Source organism: Balaenoptera physalus (genome assembly GCF_965194825.1).
Source record: "Balaenoptera physalus genome assembly, chromosome: 5".
Taxonomy (NCBI): Eukaryota; Metazoa; Chordata; class Mammalia; order Artiodactyla; family Balaenopteridae; genus Balaenoptera; species Balaenoptera physalus.
Window position 1 is genome coordinate 127,074,107 of NC_138884.1, and position 21,610 is coordinate 127,095,716.

General features: G+C 35.6%; 1 protein-coding gene across 1 annotated transcript; it reads right to left on the bottom strand.

Moving 5' to 3' along the window:
- Nucleotides 1-8,900: 8,900 nt before the first annotated feature.
- On the bottom strand, nucleotides 8,901-18,585 carry TRAM1L1 (translocation associated membrane protein 1 like 1). The gene has a single exon (XM_082462917.1). The coding sequence runs from the start codon at nucleotides 10,792-10,794 to the stop codon at nucleotides 9,676-9,678; it is 1,119 nt and encodes a 372-aa protein (XP_082319043.1). The 5' UTR covers nucleotides 10,795-18,585; the 3' UTR covers nucleotides 8,901-9,675.
- Nucleotides 18,586-21,610: the final 3,025 nt, after the last annotated feature.

Genomic DNA, 21,610 nt, shown 5'->3' on the forward strand with positions numbered 1-21,610 from the left:
GCTTTGTTATCACCAAAGTTGGAGCAAGTTCAAGTAACAGCAATGCTGTTTTATCTGGAGTGACTGTTCCATGTGATACTCATGAACTGTCACTGGTTACCTAGGTAAAAAAGGGTACACTAAAGCCTTCCCATGCTGACTTTTATCTTGTCATCTTTTGGACTTGTTTCTCCCTCCCTTCTCCCCAATCACATGATTTTATCAGACATACTGTATAAATTTGAACCTCAACTATCCACAAAATTTGTGTTGTTTTATTTTATTCTAATACTTATATATGTGATAGAGTGTGACATAAGCTATTTTTATATGGGAGAAATCACATTCAAAATAATTCATTTTTGTTAACACACAGTAATATTAAAAATCCAGCCTCCAAAATGCAGTGAAATGAGACATTTAAGTAGTGTTAATGAATTCCAGAGTCTTTTGTATGTTTTATTATGAGTTAGTATTATTGGCATGGATAATTAAGTTGATCAAAAATATCAGGAGTTTTTTTCTTCTTGATGTGGATTTTCAATAAAGCATACTTTCTTTTTTCCCTTTTTAAAAAAATTGTCATTAGCTCCATTTAGTCCTAGTCATGATAACTGAATGGAAAGACAGAAACTTCAATTCCAAAGAAAATCTCAGATCTTCTGTTTTCTCAGAAACTAATGAATACCTGGTGCCTTTGAAATGCATTATATTTGAATTTGTTGGAAAGCAGGGATGGAGAGAAAAAAATTAGTACCAAGAGGCAAAATAAAGGAAAAAAGATCTGTGCGTTATAGCTAGAGATATATTACTTTCAAATATCTTTTCATCATTTGCTGATAATGTAAATGCATGCAGTATTTGCTAATTCTGCTTGTTGGCACTTTCATGATTATTGATTTGATTTTTTTCCTACAAGTTATAAATTTGGTTACAGCTTTGACTCTGCTATATACAAGTTAAAGATAACATTTTAAAATTTTCTATAGGTCTTTAAAGATATAAAGAGCTAAACAAAAAAGTCTGTCTTATAAATACGCATTTGTCTTCTAATGTATATTTTAATTAGTAGTATGAATAGATTTACAATTTAGAGAGATTAGATTTCACCCGTTTTCATCAAGCCTCTATAGTAGATTTCAATTCCAACTTGGAATGTGGTGCAATATATAAAAATTCCAACAGCAATTCTGTAGTTAAAGGCATTATATAGGTTCTGAGTTTATGGCTGCTGGGGTTAAGCTACTTTCTGATTAGAGTTTAAAGGCATCTGGTGGTTGGTTGCTAGAATTTCACTGAATAAATGGCCTAGCTGCCCAAATGACAAGACGGCTGAACCTATGGAATCCTGGAATTGTGTTTCAAAAAACAAAACTTTAAAATCTTAAAAAGTGACACATATTTACTGTTATGAGTAATGGTTGTGTGTTGCATTACTAGAAAGAATTTAAGAGAACTGAACATCTAAAGTACTACTAGGATATGAGAAGTATGGAATACATGCTAATAGAAATGATGAGTTTGGCTAGTTGCATAAATAATATTTGCACACACTTTTGCAAGCTTTTTGATGGATCTGCTGTTCTTTTGGGACAATCACCCTCTATTGGGTTTGACAGGTTCTTTCACTGACTGACCAAGATAGACATCCACGCAATCCCTACAAAATGATATGAATTGTTTGTCAATTGTTAGCCAATGAGAGAGGCCAACTGCAAATGCTTAGTTCACTGTCTCCCCCATTTGAATAGATTTTTTTCTTTTCTGAGAGAAAAAAAAATTGCTTGCCTTAATTTAGAACAGCACATATTGGGAAAAAAGGGCAAGTATCAACTAATGCCATCCTTTCAACTATTTTATACTATTACTTCTGCTTGAATTTTAATGGTAGTAATGATAAATCTAAATCTACTATAATGCAGTAACACAGAATATAGAATAAAGGCAAAGACATATATACATATGTATAAAATATAAGATGCATATCTATTTATATTTATCTAAAATTTTCCTGTATGTATCTGTTGTATGCAGATGTTCCAAATGTTGCCTCAAAATATATGAACTGGAGATTTATTTAATTTAAAAGTTCTCTTTTCAGATCAGGAATCCACATTGTATATGCATTTCTTCAGTGGATTCATGTCCTCTGGGATTCCTCTTACAATTGTCATCCTTGTCCCCTCTGTCATCTCATCTATTTTTCAGTCTACAAATATACACCTCTTCTCTAATCTCTCCCATCCTAAAAACAACAGTAACATCAAAACCAACTCTTCCTGACACCATATCCCTCTTTGTTTACTGCACACTGGGATGTGTTTCCATTCCTCTGCTCTAATTCACACAGACATTTGTTGAGAAAGTATTTGTAATATCATGTCACACATTCTCATCTTCCATGCTCTCCTCAATCTATTCCAAAAGGGCTTTCATTCCCATAACTCTACTGAAATTGATCTCACCCATGTCTCCAGTGGCCTACATCTTGCAAATCCAGGATTTATTTATTTCTAATCTTAAGGATCTTGAACTTTCAATAGTAGATGTAATTGATATCTTCAGCCTCTCAATACACTTTTCTTTTGGGTTCTCCAACACCGTTTACTCTTGTTTTTTGACTACCTCATCAGCCATCACTCAAGGTTTGGGTTCTGTGATGCAATGTACCCTTGGCCTTTTGATCTTTCTCCTCCCACATCAGCCATCAGTGAGTCTCCTTTGCTGGCTCTAATTCCACAGCTTGATTTCCATCTGTTGTAATGCTCCAAGGCTAAGCACTGGAACTTCTTCCCTTCCCTATTTATACCCTCTCCTTAGATGACACTGGTCAGTGTCTTGATTTAAACATTGTCATTATGCTGATGACTGCCAAATTTATGTCTTCAGATTTGACCATTCCTCTGAGGTCCAAGAGTATGTGAGGATGTCTAAAAAGCATGTGAGATGTTATTGACCAATATAAAATCTTGGTGTCCCTTCCCACTATAAGGCATTTCCCTCCCTTAGTCTTTTGCAAGTTTTCAAAAAGCGTTTTCCCCTTGTTCACAATTACACAAGTGCTGCTGAGGATGTGGAGCAAATGTCACATCTTCTATTCATGTGCACATTCAAAATGACATCCTGATTCTTATATTGAGGATTCTAATAGCAGCTTGATATTTAGAAGACACTAATTTAACTTTTTTAATATACATTTATTTATTTATTTATTGGCTCCATTGGGTCCTCGTTGCTGCACATGGGCTTTATCTAGTTGAGGCGAGCGGGGGCTACTCTTCCTTGCAGTGCGCGGGCTTCTCACTGTGGTGGTTTCTCTTGTTGCGGAGCATGGGCTCTAGGCGTGCGGGCTTCGGTAGTTGTGGCACACGGGCTCAGTAGTTGTGGCACATGGGTTTAGCTGCTCCGCGGCATGTGGGATCTTTCCAGACCAGGGCTCGAACCCATGTCCCCTGCATTGGCAGGCGGATTCTTAACCACTGGCCATCAGGGAAGCCCTAATTTAACTCTTAACTTAGAAAAAGGACTCAAATTTCAAAAAGTTTGGCAAATCACAAATGCCATTAGGATGACACATGACATGTAGCCATTTTTAAATGAAAGTCTAGTATTTGGTGGCAGGGTTTTCACTTAAGAGGTTTAACAACAAATTATTAACGTTTAAATGTCTTAGCTTTTTTAAGGCATGTGTGGGCCAATAAATGATGTATACTGTGTTCCCAAATCATTGAGTTTATTGTCAGGCAACACATTTTTATTGCATGCTCCTGTATACTAAAGATTATGCTAGATGCTAAGGTTACCTTAGTGATTTAAGGACACATGTCCAAAGACCTCAAACTGGTATAGGAGACAGGCAATAAACAAGCAATACATCAATAATTAATATTTCAAATTGGAAAAGGGTGTAAAAAGGAGAGGAAGTCAATATTAAAGGAGATAGCAAAGGAAAGCTCTACTAAGTTTGTTTGCTAATTTGTTTTAATAATAAAACAAAAGGTTATTTCAACTGAGTTCAACAAATTTTGAATAACTACTAACTATGAGACACTATGTTAATTAACGAGAAGGCGATGAAAAATGTATGTTACCTGATACCATGGAGCTTGTTGTCTAGTACTGATTACTACTAAAATGTTTGTTGATGCTCTTTGATTTTCCAAAATAAATGCTTAGTTCATTTATTTGGTCTGAAATTTAATTTTGAATATGATAAGAACTTAAATTTTTATTCTTATCATAATTTACCTAGACCAATGGTTTCAAATGTTTCAAGAATAAGGACCTATATTCAGAACTAATATATATGAAGGGTTTTCATAGATTTGTATTTTCTATCATTTATGTAAAAAATAGTCTATAGTTACGATGAGTTTAGTTAACTTTAATAAGCGTGCATTTACTCAGAAGATAATTTATATACATTTTTAGTAATATATATTTGTAATGTATACTATATATTTAGTAAACAATAGTTCATACATTTGGGGAAAGGATTCCTTATTAAATATCAGCTAGATACAGAGGTGGAACTATGGCTATACTTGAATTTTCTACTGCTTCCTACCCAGACATGAGGGAAAACTCAATGCCATACATTTGTATAGTGCTTCAAAATGCATGGGGAGGGAATGATGAATAGGTGGCGCACAGAGGATTTTTAGACGATGAAATTATTTTCTTTGATAATGGTAGATACACGTCATTATATGTTTGTCAAAACTGATAGAACGTACAACACCAAGGGTGAAGCCTAATGTAAACTATATACTTGCGGTGATTATGATGTGTCCGTGTAGGTTCATTGATTGTAACCAGTGTACCACCGTGATGCAGGATGCTGGGGGAAAGCTATACATGTGTGTGTTGTGGGGCGAGTGGATCAGGGGATACATGGGAACTCTGTGCTTTCTGCTTAGTTTTGCTGTAATCCTAAAACTGCTCTAAAAAATAAAGTCTATTAAAAAATAAATATGTAGATGTATAGGGGAAAACCTATGTGTATGCATATGTACATTTATGTGTATGCATAAACACATACATGCATATATGTATGTATTAAATGAGACTGTATACATTTATAAAATGTAAAATTATATATAGAGACAACACATGAACAAGTGTTATCTTAAGCCACATCTCTTAACAATAGCAGTATTCATACACATACACACACATACACACACACACAATTTATGACTTCGTATACGCATATATTCTCAATCTTTATAGTAGCTTTTGAAATATATAAGTATCTTTGTCATTTTAGTGACATGCGATCCAAGACTTAGAATGTTTAGGGGTCTTCCAAAGTTCACACAGCTCTAAGAGTCACAGCAAGGGCTTAACCCTGACTTCTTTGGTTAACCATTATTATAATCATATTATTACCTTTCTCTGCTGAATTTATAACAATATAACTGGAAACATATTTTTTAAAACAATGTATTAAAATTTACAAATTACATATTTTCGTAATGTTGTATTTGAGGAACAGCTTTTAAAAAATTCATTAGGTAACAAAAGCAGCAAGAGGAAGAAATATTAAATCTATCTTGGGATGTAAATACTTTCAGCCTGTGATGGCTTAGGTGAAATCCCATGCCTTAGGGCATGAGGAAATGTTCTCTTTTCTCAAATTTTCCTGAAGCCATGAGATTCTGTGCACTGACCTGATTTGATTTGGGGAATAGTGCTGTTGGTATTGAAATTCAGTATTTTTTACTTTTAATTTAGGAAAGTCACTTTCCCTTTATTTAAAATAGGTATGTTGCCTGAATTATTGAGTAGCCATGTCCCTTAACAGCAACTCTAATCACTTTTATGATGGATAGAAGATGTACACATCATTACTGTGAAGTTAATTTAATTCTGTTCACGTTAAAATTTAAGCAAACCTTTAACCACATATCACTGTCCTTTCCTAAGTTTTTTAAGTATCCCCTGAAATGGTCAGTTTATATATCAATGTATTTTTCAAACTGTAAAATGAAAAAGATTAGCTGACACAGTGCAGTAGCCCCAAACACAATGGGACAAAACAGGTGAATCGCCTCAGAGGCAGCTTTCTTAATGTTTGATTTTTTCAACATTTATTGAATACTTAAAAGTGCCAGAGGTGGTGCAGGGCCTAAAAAGGATTTGTTTATCGGGATTTAGAGGCCAACATTTAGACAGTCATATGACTGTATCATCATGAGAACAATTCTAATTTAACATTTAGAAATGTAGGGGATTTTGTATGATGGATTTATGATAATTTTTCTACATAATTGAGGGGAATTGGCAGATACTACTCTGTCTTATTTTGTGTGGAAGTTTCTTACAGAATGTAAGATTGAAAGATGGCAGTAAAAAAAAGTCCTCCATTTCCAGAGAAATTCAGGAAGTGGGAGTATTAACTCTCTGGTAATCTGATCTGTTATTAAGCCTCAATTACTTCCTTTTACCCACCCACACTATCTATCCTCTTCATACAGGCAAGTCACCAGATTACACAGGTCTGTGATCCCAACTGGAATGCATTCTCTGCCGTAATTCAAGTACCCAAGTCCTAGCCCACCCCGCATGACACATTCACAAGGATATTTCCCCCCAAGAATTTCATCTCAGGAACTGCACCAATATGTCCTTTCCTATGTAAAGCATCAGTAATAAGTCTTTTATTACTCTATATAAATTATTCTCATTTAGTCTCATTGAGTGAGAACTTAAAACTTTACCCAGGTTTTTTCAAATTAAAAGGATGTCAGAATATTTTATGTCTTCAAGATAGCTTTAAAATAGTAATGTTGTAACTCTAATATTCTTGAGAATCTATTCCAAGTTAGCACACTGTTGGCTATACATATTTCCTCTACTGACAGTTAAATACTGATGAGAGATAAATGAAGAAATATCTGCAGGATGTTGCTTCCTTACTGAAATGAAATGAAGAATTATACTGATCACTAGGAAAATAGCATGCTTGTTTCTTATGAGACATGTAGGTTTAGTAACACATTTCTACTATTTGTTAAAAAAAATGAGATACACTTTTAAATAAATGATAGCAGAATAAATTTTTAAGGAAAATGCACTCTAAATCCATCCTAGAAATTCTATACCTGTAGATGTACTTAAAGAATAAAGCTTGGCAAGCATTGAAGCCAAGAAATCAGACAAATATCTTCAAATTCAATAATCAGATATATCTTTATGACTTTGACAACATTTGGTGATCAACTGGTTATTTGACTTTTCACAGGGTTAGCTAATGCCTGCTTTAATAATACCTTGAATAATGATCATGGAAATTTTTGTTTCATGTGATCCATTTTGATAGAAACCAAATTGTCACGCTGACCTTTCTTATGGCATGTTTTTCAGAATGCAATTTCTAAAAGGTGGAGACTTAGCAATTTGTATTGTGCTGAATTTCATTTATAGTGTTGCTTTCATAATTTACTTGGCATACATTTATTTTCTGGAAACGTTTATTGAACTCTTATGAATAGTTGAGATGTACCCAGCATCCTTCCCCCTTTTGTCCTCAACCTTGCTACTTCTTGTTGACCCACATCTTACAGGAAAGGGGCTTTGCCTTTTTGCATGGGTGAAACATATAAACTAATTTAACCAGTCAGCCCAATACAACCCTATACCAGATAAATTCAGTAAAGGTAACTCTCAGTGTTGTGGGAATTCTAGAAATCAGATTTCCTCTCTTCCTCTCTACCATGTATGTAGTGTGCAGATATGAAGCCTAGAACATCTGTAGTCATTTACTGCCAAAAAGACAATCTGAGAGGAACAGAGCCCCAGAAAATCCCAGGGAAATTGATCTGGGCCCGAATCATGTTTAATGTCAATCCCAATTTAGCTCTTGGCATTGCCAGTCATGTGAGGAAATACTTTTCTTGCAATCATTTGCCAGTTTGAATCAGGTCTGTACTTATTGGAAAATGAATTATGTACATAATGGATAAGAAATTTGTTACCAGGAATGAGGTTACAAGTAACAGGGGATAATTCTTTAAAAGTGAGGGAAGTGAGAAAGACCACTCTCTCTTATAAGAAGTGGAAAATCTTTGTTTTACAATTGCATAGTGGTTGGTTAAAGTGAAGTTATTGTACTTTGGACCTAAAGCATGTGCTACCAAAACGATTGTATTTGGCAACTGAGAAAAAAAAAATAGTAGGATGATGGATTCTACAGACAAAACAGAAACAATCTTGCCTTGTTATGTACCTCTCAAAGCAGAAAGAATAGAAAAGAATGTTTTGCCAAGCGTGGCTCCTCTGTCTTTGGTCTGCAATATACCTGTATTAAGTTTAATTTGCAGGGACCCCCGTGATTGGGAAAGTTGCATTACTTACAACAAGTCAAATGGAAGGTTATCAGAAGCAGAGATATGAGAGACATGGTAGGAGAATATAGAGAGGAATAGGAAATATATGGCCTTATCCTAGCATATTTTTAAAGCATTGTCTCCTGAAAAAAATATAAGCACTCACATTATGGAGATAAAATCAAACTAAAGGTTGAGAGAAAAAAATAAATATAATAAATACTCACCACTACAGTCCATTGGCTTCTCTAAAGATACAACATATACCTATATATACATATATATATACACATACATATATGCATATATATACATATATACACATATATATCTCCAAAATATGGCTTATACAGATAAATGTTTCCCAATTACAGATGGAAGCAAAGCTATATTTATAACATTATTTTGAAAAGCCTTCATAAGAATATGATTTTCACATTATTTAAGGTTAGTATATTAAATGTTTTCAACATGTAATTAGATGACATACTTTTTATAGATATAAATCAAGTAAGCATTATTTTTCAAAATGATTTACAGGTTAAACAATATTCTTCTAAGATGCTGTGGATACCAAACTTACTACAAACCTCATGAAGAATAATTTTTAATACACATATCAAAAAAAGCTATTTAAGTCTGATTTCCTTTTTACAGTCTTTAATTTTCTGATTTCCAGTTTACAAGTGTTTAAAATGGACAAGTATGATTATACCTTTTAGTAATAATGTTGATTCAAGATATTTTGATTCAATATATGGCAATAAGTCTCCACATGTTAACCATTAGTATCTTGGTTTTTTTAGTGGGATGTTACACTAACAACCACTACCTATAAAACACATCATTATTTTGGTGGTTTTACAAATCTCTTCTCCACTTGTCAATTCAAAAAAAAAAAAATTCTAAGAATTAGGGAATACGGAAAACTTAATGAAGTTGATTTCCAGATTTATAATCTTTCTATTTTATCCTAGAAGAGAACATTAAAAATATGTCATTGCTATAAAAGACCATCTTGTTAACGTTACAAAAGATTGGTGGGAGCAAGAACTGTGTCACTGATACGTGGAGTTTTGGAGTTATCTCTACAAATTAGGAAAATGTTCAAAGGTAAAAAAAGAAATATAGCAATCCCTAAACCATGTTGATGATGAGTAGCTTAGTCTAAACTAAATATTTTTCCACTCATAATAATCATCCTCCCCTCAAATGCCTTTTAAAAAAATACATTACACAGTACAGTAGCAGAAATCAAGGACAGCACAGACTATTTTCAAGAACAGAAAAGTCTCCAGCGAAGAAAGGTATCTTATAGTAAAGAGCAGACTTCTTTAGAGACATTAGTCAATTAACTTGCAATTCATTATGAAGATTTTTCTTTCCTCATGTGGGGAGAGTCTACTCTATTTGAAGTTGCCACACCGTTTTCTGTTCCTTTTCTAGAAAACCTGCCCTTGGTCCGTTTCTTCTTCACACTTGGGGCCTGAAGAGGAGCATCTTCTTCCATCCACCGCTGAAGCTGAACATTAAATAAATTCCATGTTATGTATGCTTGGATAGTGCAACTGGATGACAGAACAGCAATTTTAGCTGCCAACACGTTCACATCTTCGGTAGTGCCATCCGAATTCCCATTCTGCCCTCCAGCCAGGTGAAAACCAACAGTGATCACAGAAACTATTAAAGTCACGAGTCGACCCAAAATAAACACAATGGCCCACAGAGAAAACTCTTTCTGGTACTTTTCATCGCTAAAATAAAACAGGTCGCAAAAGTGGGAAAGGAATTCCACAAAATAATGCATCATCAAAAGAAGAAGTCCCAGGTGATTCAAGTACAAGAGGTAAGCTCCCGCAATGTGAAAGAGGTGAAGACCAACGTAGACAACTTGCTGGGAGAGATCTTGAGGTTTGATTCTCTGGAAGTAGAGTTCAGGAAAGGCGTGAAACCAGTAAGCCAACTGTGAGATATAGAAAAACTTCATCTGAAATGTCATCATGTTATTGGGATGAGCCCTCCATAAGAGAGACAGGTCTGACAGGCAGTTTTCAGAGAGTAGAATGAAGGTGCCCCAAATACAAGAGACCAGGAAGAATACACTAAACTGACCAGATTCGTTAAATTTGCTTTGTTTCGGTTTGGGGAACTGCATTCGCCTGTTAATTCTATCCAAGACATACTCTTGAATAGTGGCGTGAATGATGATTGCCACCAGCATGTAGAAGAACACTGTGGCCAAATCTTTGGCACCATAATGATACAGGAACTTAGGTGCTGTGGCTCTTTCTTCTGCTTCTTCGGCAGGGAAGGTAACACCGTGCTGGAGAGTAATAAAAACGATCGACACTTCTGCTGTTCCCTCGAACATGAGCCCCAGCACGAAGAACATCCCCACACAGGCGACAAGGTCCGCATGATTCTGCAGGATGAATTCCTGGCTCAGGACTGGGGGGTTCTTGGTGCCCTTCTTACGAAACGTCATGGTGGCGCTTCCCAGATACTCACCGACGAGCGGCAGCTGCCTCCCCGTGGCTGCTCCTCAAGGCGCCGCCGCCGCCGCCGCCGCGGCTCCGGGGGCTTCACTCCCCATCCCGGAGCCGGTCCCGGGTCGCTTCGGCCACCCAGAAAAAAAAAAAAAAAATCAAAGCAGCTGGCCGAACAGGACTGAGCATGCGCACCAGGGCCGGCGGAGGCAGGGAAGGAAATCGAGCGCCGCGCCCCTACCCGGCGCCAGGCCCGGGGTTGCGAGCGGTGATCTTCCACGTTGATCAGCGCCTCTTTAAATCCGCTGGCACCGTCGAGATGCTCCTAAATGATTTGTCCATAGCATCTTCATTGCTGACCGTGCCAAAGCAGGACAGAGCTCTGCTTGTTCTTCAGCAGCATGATAATGATAAAAACCAGCATCATAATAATGATAGAAGCAAACTCTCCTAGCGCTTAGTATTTACCAGGTGCCTTTACTTTTATAAATGGAAACTTTCTAGAAAACTCAGTGAAGAAAATAGTTTTAACCTTTTTTAAAAATTATTTTTATTTTTTCCAAAGGAGAAACTGAGGCACAGAGGTTAAGCGGTATGCCCAAGATCACAGCTGGGAGGCGTTAGAGCTACGATTTGAATCCGTTGCCTGTGTTCTTGACCATTGTATTCTAGTACCTCTTGTTGTAAATCAGTCACACCTGGAAATATTTTGCTAGCGCAGCAACAGAGCGTACTCAAAAATACTTCCCCGATTGGCAATCATAATTGTGGCAAAAATATTGTCTAGTCAGTAATCAGATTTATTGCATTTTAAAAGATGGGGAGTTGGTTGGAAGGGGAAAACTATCAGTTCACGGAAAGGTCTTTTGGTTGCAAAGCCCACAACTGAATTTCCTCTCTCTAGCAGATAAGAAACTCATGTCTCATTATTATAGTTTTTGCATATAATTTTGCTAAAATTCACATATCAAAAAACAGCTTCTTTTGTAAATGTTAATATCTTCATCAGTTCAAAGTTCTTATCAGCTTTCGAATTTGTCTTTGCAGGCAGAGCACTTTTCTTGTTTCTTCTGTGTTGCATGAGATCATTGTCATTACTGATACAGTTAAGGTTTGAAGCTTGGAATATACATTTCAGAAGAATAAGTGCTTCATGATTTAAAGAATAAAACCCACTTTAAATTTAGAATGTCTAATTGCCTTTTATCATTGTTTCTCTGTGTGCTGTGCACTGACAAAAGATGTAGTCCAACCTGTGTAATGACTTTTAAGATATTGAACAAAGTACTCTGATCAATAGACAGTGTGCCTGCATTTCCTGGAAGAGCCAAACAATTGTACATATACAGAATTAGTTTGGAAAGTGCTCTTGGGTTAAGGAGTGTACCTACATATTTTTCTATAGTAAGAATTCTCTATTTCTTGACGGATTCCTTATTGGATAGTCTACTTTTTTTTAACAGATCAGCTGCACAGTATTTGGTTTTCCGAGCTGTTACTCAGTTCTTGGCTCTGACAACTCAATTTTGAGTGCTTTTTGAGGTTAACTGAATCAGTGAGGAATTATAAATAGAGGTGCCAAAATGAGGGCATCAAGAAATGAGAAAAAAAAAAAAAAAATCAAGCTTGAAGGCAGTTGCCAGGGAGGAAATAGTCAAGGAGCAGAGCAGTGGGAATTGTTGAGTTTATTCAAGAAAGTGCAAATTTATATACTTTTTTGAAAATAATCATAATTTCAAATATAGAATTCATCAGTTTTCTTATAGGCATAGACAATATGACTGTAATCATTTTGTGACATACTAACTAAATATAAAAATAGTTGTGCAATTCCTGAGCTGAGATTTCTGTTTATATTTCTGTTTGACAGTTTTGACAGGCCTTCCAACTCTACCTATGCAAATACGATAGATTTTGCCTCAAAAAAGGAACATATCAAAGTGAACAGAACAAATATTTATGCATAGTCGTGAAATGGTATTTTCTTACCAAAAGGAAAAAAGGCCATTTCAGCTAGCTTAAAATTATATCTTAAAGGAAAAAGAACACTCCCCCCCAACACACACTTATTTTTTGAGTAGAGAAACTTCTTCAGCTATCAAATTATATTCTGTAGTCTAAATTATTAATTTAAATTTTATATTAAATACAGTGTATTTGAATTTTAGTTTCATATTTCTTATTAACATCATCATAAAAGTATTAAAATGTCAAATTTCTAAAATTATTGGAATCTGTAAGAGTATTGTAGTAATATTATAGAAAATGCCATTTGCTTTCAGTAGTTTTATTGGCACTATTTGACAAAGAATAAAAAGTATATAACAATATCTTAAAAATTTGGATACCACTATGATTATTATATCATTTAATGTATGGGCATGTATTCCTACTTTATGCCCTATGCCTGTGGTATTAAATTCAAATGGAGATTTCTGCTTCGGTCATTAAGAGTAACTATAATTGGATTTCCACTCCTATTGTAAATAACTGAAAAACTAGACAAATTATATGAAATAACTTTTTTTCTTTCAGATATTGGAGAATAAAAAAGGAGGGAGAGAAATGAGGAGAGCCCCACAATTTGCCCCAGATTTCTGCCTGGATGCATTTTCCAGTCCACTGTGCAGAGATGGAAGGAGGGTAGGGCAGCCAAGAAGAGCCTCCTGGAGATCTTGCTGAATTGAGGAGAGACAGGAGAAGGTGAGGCGACTAAAGTTTGCTGGGCAGAGTAATTTTGCAGAGAAAGTTAAGTAATTAGAGTGCTTTGGAAATTTGCATAAACATTCCCTAGAGGCTGCCTCTAATATTAAGTCTTGTATGCATAAGGTTAGAATACATGAGGCCAAGCAAAGAACAGTAGGAGAAATGTAAATTCAAAATTTTCAAGAATTCAAACAGGACTAGGAGATTTTGAAGTTTGGAAAAGTCAGAAAGTAGAATCCCCTTGGAACACTTGTGAGACTCTACAATCAGTCAAGGGCCAAGAAAACTCACAGTCAATAGGAAGGCTGCACTTGCCCTAGGGAAAAAGCTAATTCATGCGTGCCTGTAGTTTTCAAGAAGGCTTCAAAGGATCAAGGTGCTCCGCAAGGAACTGTCCGCCAGAAAAATCCACACCTTGACAATGTGAAATTCACATTGTTTAGCATCTATATAAAATTTATGAAACAAAGGCTAGGTTCAGCTGGGTCTATCAGAATGTCTACATGTGGCCTCTCCATGTGGCGCTGGCATTGTCACAGAGCAGTGGCTATAGGCTCTAAGACTGAGCTTTGTAGTGAAAAAAAAGCCGAAGTTCTGTGGCCTTTTATGACCCAGAATTGGAAGTTATGTCATATAATTTTCATTGTCAAAGCAGGCACAAGCCTTTTAACTTCAAGGTGGAGCTGGTTGGGGGTAGGGTGGGGAACACAGATACCACCTCTTAATAAGAAGTGTACCCGAATATTTGTGGCTAAGTTTTTAAATAGCCACATCTTTTCTTTTAACAACTCTTCTTTCCTCTCACATAAAATATGCACTGTTTCCTTTCAATGCAAACAAATGTCTCATGCCAATATAGCAACAGGGTCAAGTTTATTACCTAGGAATTTGAAAGCTAAATTAGATCCAGGCATAGAAGGGCTCCTTAGGTCCTTTCCTTTGTTACACTTACTCTTCATTTGAATACTTGTAAAGGAAAGAAACAAGGTATCTGGCTCTCACACACCTAAGGCATAGGAAAAATGCAATAGACACTTACATACAAGAAGTGGGTAAATTGGTTGCACACAGCAGTCAATGGTCAAAATGAAACAGGAGGAAGAGGGCAGGGCACAGCCTTTGAAAGAATTACATAGCCATAGGACATGACAAAAACTGGTTGGAACCAACTAGGTCCAAGATGGCAGAAGATTCGACTTCCAGTGGACCTTGAGCCTCATCATACTCTCATTATAATACATTAGCATGCTAAGTGACACTACCAGTGCCATGACAGTTCTGAGGCTAACCATAAAATGCTAAAAAGTGGGCAGTGGTCCAATTCCTGGAAATCCCCACCCCTTCCCCGAAATAACTGGAATAATCCTCCCACTCATTAGCCTATGAAATTACCCAGCCCATAAAAACTAACCACGCCATATTTCGGGGCTCTCTCGCTTTCTGAGATGGCCCACACTCTGTCTCTGGAGTGTGTTTCTCTCTAAATAAACCCACTTCTTACCTATCACTTCGTCTCTCACTGAATTCTTTCTGCAATGAGATATCAAGAACCTCAAATTCACTGGGAACAAATATAATTATGAGGTCTGGGGAAAGTCCCTAGATCTTTGCTTTAAACCCAGTCTCTCTTCCTCAGAAATGGTGGAAGATTTTTCTTTTCTTTTTTTTTGCTCTTTAAAACATGGACTAAATATTACAAGTTATTTGTATTTATTGGTTTGTATATTTTAAAAGATACAAAAAAAAAAAAAAACCCTAGAAGCCAAGTAATGTTAATGTGTTAATGTTAATCTTTGTCTTTACGGTGTAATAGTGGATTATACTATTAATTATAATGTATCAATTATATTATTGGCACTTCAAGGAATTAACATTCTATCAATGAATTTATGGTGGAACCAAGAGAGGAATGGAAAGATTAGCATCTGAGTATCCTTTACAGAGGACTGCCACATACTGAGCAAAGTATCTTTTAAAATGCTATATTGATTTTGTTGAGAAACAATTGGTTTAAAAAAATCAATAGAAAGCCCCATTATAATTTAGGTACTATATATTAATACAAATAATTAGTTATTTCCATTATCTACACAATGTAACCTTTTGCATATGTATTTTATAACTCAGGGGTCCCCAACCCCCGGGCCATGGACCGGTACTGGTCCGTGGCCTGTTAGGAACAGGGCCGCACAGCAGGAAGTGAGCGGCGGGCGAGTGAGTGAAGCTTCATCTGTATTTACAGCCGCTCCCCATCACTCACGTTACCGCCTGAACTCCACCTCCTGTCAGATCAGTGGCAGAGGCATCAGATTCTCACAGGAGTGTGAACCCTACTGTGAATTGCACATGCGAGGGATCTAGGTTGCCCGTTCCTTATGAGAATCTAATGCCTGATGATCCGAGGTGGAGCTGAGGTGACGCTAGCGCTGGGGAGCGGCTGTAAATACAGATTATCATTAGCAGAGAGGTGTGACTGCACAGAGACCATAATAAATCAACTGTCTGCAGACTCATATCAAAACCCTATCAGTGAGTGGCAAGTGAAAACAAGCTCAGGGCTCCCACTGATTCTGCATTATGGTGAGCTGTATAATTATTTCATTATATATTACAATGTAATAATAATAGAAATAAAGTGCACAATAAATGTAATGTACTTGAATCATCTGGAAACCAATCCCCCTTCCCCCTGGTCCGTGGAAAAATTGCCTTCCACAAAACCAGTCCCTGGTGCCAAAAAGGTCGGGGACTGCTGTTATAACTTAACATTATTATTTATATAGATAGCTTAGCCAAAAAACTCTTTTAATTGACTTATGTGCCTTTTTAAAACATAACTTCCCCAAAGAGATAAATGGACATCGATTCTGACTTTGTTAAACTAGAAAAGTACGTTAGGAACTTTATAATATAGACATTGACTCATCTTTCAATATTATTCTATCTCACAATGAAAAAATAATTATATTTGTATACCTCTAACATACCTACCATTTAATAATTTAAATTTGGATAATTCAAGTAATTGAACTGAACATTCAAATGCTAAAATTCAATAGCATTTGAGGAAGCAATATATGTTGGAAGAAAACTACTTCAAAAGATCAAACATAAGTCACTTTAAATCAATGTTTATAATTAGCAGTCATAATTGACTGAGATCACCAAACACTTAGTTCCATTAAGCAAAACATAATATGATTTAGCTTGTGCATGAAATTACAAAGTCTCTTGAGGTTTGACTGATTCAAACAGTCTTGAATAATTTGATTAAAGAGATTTTAAATATTTAAGTCATTTTTATAACTGATAAGACACAGGCTTTAAAAAAATACAGCAAGGAATATGGCTGAATATTTAATGGAATAAGGAAAAACCTCAATACAACATTTCCAAATTCTGCTATAATGATACTGATGGTAGCATATTCTGATCTTGCCTATTTTGGCAATTATTACAACGTCGATCAATTTAATTTACTCATATATCTCATTTTAAAGTCAGTTGTAAATCTCATTCTTCTCATACTTAGGTTATCAATTTCTAAATAATTTACTTAACAACATATAATAAGGACCAATTTTTTTAAAGAAGCTATGACACTGTAGGGTAGTTTTCCATAGTCATAAAGGGAAATAAATGGTTTGAGGACTTGTGTTCAAATCTGTTACTAAAGTTTGCTATGTATAGATCATTTTATATATACAAAATATGGTGGAAAACTAGGCTATAATGTTGATCTTTATTTATTGAATAAACATTTGTTAACAAACTGCTAAAATGGCCATGAGCATTATACACATATTTGCTCTTGCTGAATTCTGTTTGATCAAAGCACTGTCTGTGGCAGTAAGTGACATGGAGGTTTTATAAGTTCTGGTTAAGACAGAGGGTATGAAAAACCAGTTTTGGTAGGTTGAATTCAAAAGTGAAGTTTGAAGTCTGACCTAGTGGTTCTAGGAACAATTAATTACTGATCCCTACCTCACTTATTTTCTCTGGAGATTTTTTAGGTTGTGGATGGTAATTACTTTTAAATTTTTTGAAACTTGTCTCATATACAGGAGCATAAAAGACAAATGAAAACCTAAGTCTACAACATGTTGTCAAGGGCAAAGAAGACTGTGCACTGTTTATTTCTGACAAGAAAAATGATTTTAATGTCCCTCACACATTCTCTTTCTCACAAATTCCCTCCTATAGACTGCATCAATCAGTGGATGTCACTTTTGTGGAAGTCATGATCTGTATTCCTCCTAGCGGCTCTCTTACTTTACAGGCCCTAAAATAGGTTCAGTTATAGCTTACAACTGCAAGAGAGCAGAAATCCATTTCCTGTATCCATTTCCTTGACTCACCACCATTTGATGTTATTGTCTTTCCGATAATTTGCCACCAAAATTATTGTGATATTACAAAATGGACAAAATAAGAATTGCATTCTTTTCACACAATCTAGTAATTAAATAATAGGGAAAAAAGAACCCCATCTTAAAAGTAAAGTAGTAATATTTTACAATAAAGGTCCCAAGGCCAGGAAAAATATTTATTATTTCCTCTATTACAAAGCAGATCTATAATTTTGCAAATAATGCAAGTGAAGTTGCTCTAATCTTGTGCTATATCCTATTGTGACTTTTATTCTAAAATAACTCGTGCTTTTTTGAATGTGAAATTATTTCTGACTACACAACTGCAAGCTATTTTTTTTTTTCAGTACTAATTCATCTTTTACCCATGCATTCTTGCTTACTAGCTAGCTAAATCGCAACACGATTTTGGGTAACAAATAATGGGCCCACTGAATAGTTTATTTTGCAAATTAAGATCTACGTAAGTGGGGGCTTCCCTGGTGGCACAGTGGTTGAGAGTCTGCCTGCCAGTGCAGGGGACACGGGTTCGAGCCCTGGTCTGGGAAGATCCCACATGCCGCGGAGCCACTAGACCCGTGAGCCACAACTACTGAGCCTGCGCGTCTGGAGCCTGTGCTCCGCAACAAGAGAGGCCGTGACAGTGAGAGGCCCGCCCACCTCGATGAGGAGTGGCCCCTGCTCGCCGCAACCAGAGAAAGCCCTCGCGCAGAAACGAAGACCCCAACACAGCCAAAAATAATAAATAAATAAATAAAAATTAAAAAAAAAAAAATCTACATAAGCAATTCTTTCAGTACTACCCCAAGGCACATTTTTTTGAGGTAGAATAACTATTCTTCTAATAAGGAACATATTTGAATATTAAATAAAGATTTCTAAGAGACATATTATGATAGGTACATCCAACCTGATGTTAAAAAATTCAGGGTCAATTAATACTGTAATAATGTTTGAAAGAAGTCTGTTAGCAGGTATAATACTCTATTCACTCAACATGAGATCATAATAAGGATATCAATTGTGTGAGAGAGAAAGACAATATATAGGCAGGTGTCTGACCCTAAAGGGACTGTATTAAAATATGGATCCAGTGCATAGAAAAAAACAAGGATTTAGTTTCTGTTTAACATGCAAAATTTGATAACTGGACCATAAGCAAAAATAATGATATACGATTACTATATGATTTCAAGAATTACTATAAAGGTAGTATCATCAGAAAATATGGCATTGGTGAAAGAACAGACACTGATAAATGGACAGAATAGAGGGCCCAGAGAATGACCTACACATTTATAGTCAACTGATTTCTGACAAAGCTACAGAGGCACTTCGAGGATAAAGGATTGTCTTTTTAACAAATAGCACTGGAATATTTGGACATCTGTATGCAAACAAACAGACAAACAAACATAATAAAATAATCTAGACAGAGACCTTACACCTTTTACAAAAATTAACTCAAAATGAATTTAAGGCCTAAATGTAAAATGCAGAAGTATAAAACATCTAGGAAACACAGGAGAAAATCTATATAACCTTGGATTTGTTGATGAGTTTTGATCCAAAAACTCATGGATCTGAAAAAGATATGATTTGGACTTTATTGAAATTAAAAATTTCTGCTCTGCAAAAGACACTGTGAAGAGAATAAAAGACAAGCCACAGACAGGGAGAAAATATTTGCAAATTCTGAGAAAGGGCTTTTAATCAGAATATAAAAAGCACTCAACATCACAATAAGAAAAAAAATTAATTTGCAAAAGACTTGAACAGATACTTCACCAAAAAAAAACACAGAAGACAACTAAATACATGAAAAAATGTTCAATATCATTTGGGAATTGCAAATTAAAACAACAGAAACACTCCTCAACATATATTAGAATGGCTAAATTCCAATACAACGGGAATACCAATTACTAGCAAGGATAGGAACAATAATAGAGACTCTCATTCATTGCTGGTGGGAATGCAAAACAGTATAGCCATTTTGGAAGACAATTTGGTGGTTTCATATAAAGCCAAACATAGTCTTCCTATATAACTCAGCAATGGCATTCTTAAGTTTTTACCCAACTGATTCAAAAACTTACACACAGATGTTTATAGAACACACAAAAACTCATGCAGAGATGTTTATAGAAGCTTTATTTATAATCATAACTAATGAAAACAACAAAGTTGTCCTTTAACAGGCGAATGGATGAAGTATGGTACATTCACAGAATGGAATATTATTGAGCAACGAAAAGGTATGAATCATCTATCTAAACAACACAGATGAATCTTAAATGATTATTACTAAGTGAGTCTGTAAAGGCAACATACCATATGATTTCATTCATATGACATTCTGAAAAAGGCAAAACTCTTGATGGAAAACAGATCAGAGGTTGCCAGTCAGCTGCTTGTGAAGAGGAAGGGAGTTGAAGAGGCGAAGCACAGGTGGCTATGAAACTATTCTGTTTGATACTATAGTGATGGATAAACAAAGCTATGCATTTGTCAAAACTAATAGCAATCCTTATAGTACTAAGAATGAACTTTATGTATGCAAATTAAAAATCAGTTGTGAGATGTGAGGATCCCAGGAAGGAATGCAGACTGTGAAAAAAGAATCTATATTACGGATGTGCAACATGACATCACTGAAGGGGGTGGGCTGAAATGAGTTGACCTAAGTAACTTGGGAAATGAGAGAAGACTGTAGGACTAAAGACAAAAGGAAATATTTATAGGTACTGCAATTTAGTTGGTAAATATTGACCATGTGAGCAAGGTATAAGAATTCTGAAATCACTGTACAGCCCGAACTAGAAGAATTTGAGTAAGAAAATAAACATAGTATTGTACTATAACCCAAAGTTTAAAGTAAATAACCAAGAGTTCCAATGGATATAAACAAATGACTGAATAAATAAATAAATGAGGGGAAGATATACAAATCCTCTGCAGAGAAATTCCAAGTAATTTATATAGATACTGCCCCTCGAGGAGACGGAACATAACTCCCTACTCCTTAGTGTAGGCTATGCATAGTGACATCCTTCCAAAGAGTACAGTACAGAAAGTGGGGAGGGGGGAGAGTAACTTTACAGTAGAGAAACCTGACAGTCACTGCCTCAGCCAGGTGATCAAGGTGAACAACACTAGTGATAAGTCATGTTGACAGTATGTACCCTTGTAATGATGTGATGGAAGTGACACTTTACCTCTGTGGTTTTCCGCTTCAAAACCCATGACCCCAGTCTAATCATTAGAAAAATATCAGACAAATATGAATACAGGGACATTCTACACAATATCTGGCTAATATGCCTCAAAAAGCAAGGAAAATCTGAGAAACATTTACAGCCCAGGGAATTCTAAGGAGACATGATGACTACATGCAATGAAGTATTATAGACAGAACAAAAAAAGGAGCTCAGATAAAAACTAAGGAAATATAAATAAATCATGAGCTTTAGTTAAGAATATTATTTCATTATTGGCTCAAAAGTGTGACAAATGTAGCACAGGAATGTAAGATTTTAACGGAAGGGTAAACAAGATTTAGGATATACTAGAAATCTCTCAACTGTCCTGACAACTTTTCTGTAAATGTAAAAGTATTCTTAAATAAGAAATTTTATTTACAAAAAAGTGATGTTGACCTAGGTGTATATGTCTAGAATTTTACCTGCATGAAATTAGGATCAAGTCAAGAAACTCTTTAAACTGGCAGTTAGGGAAC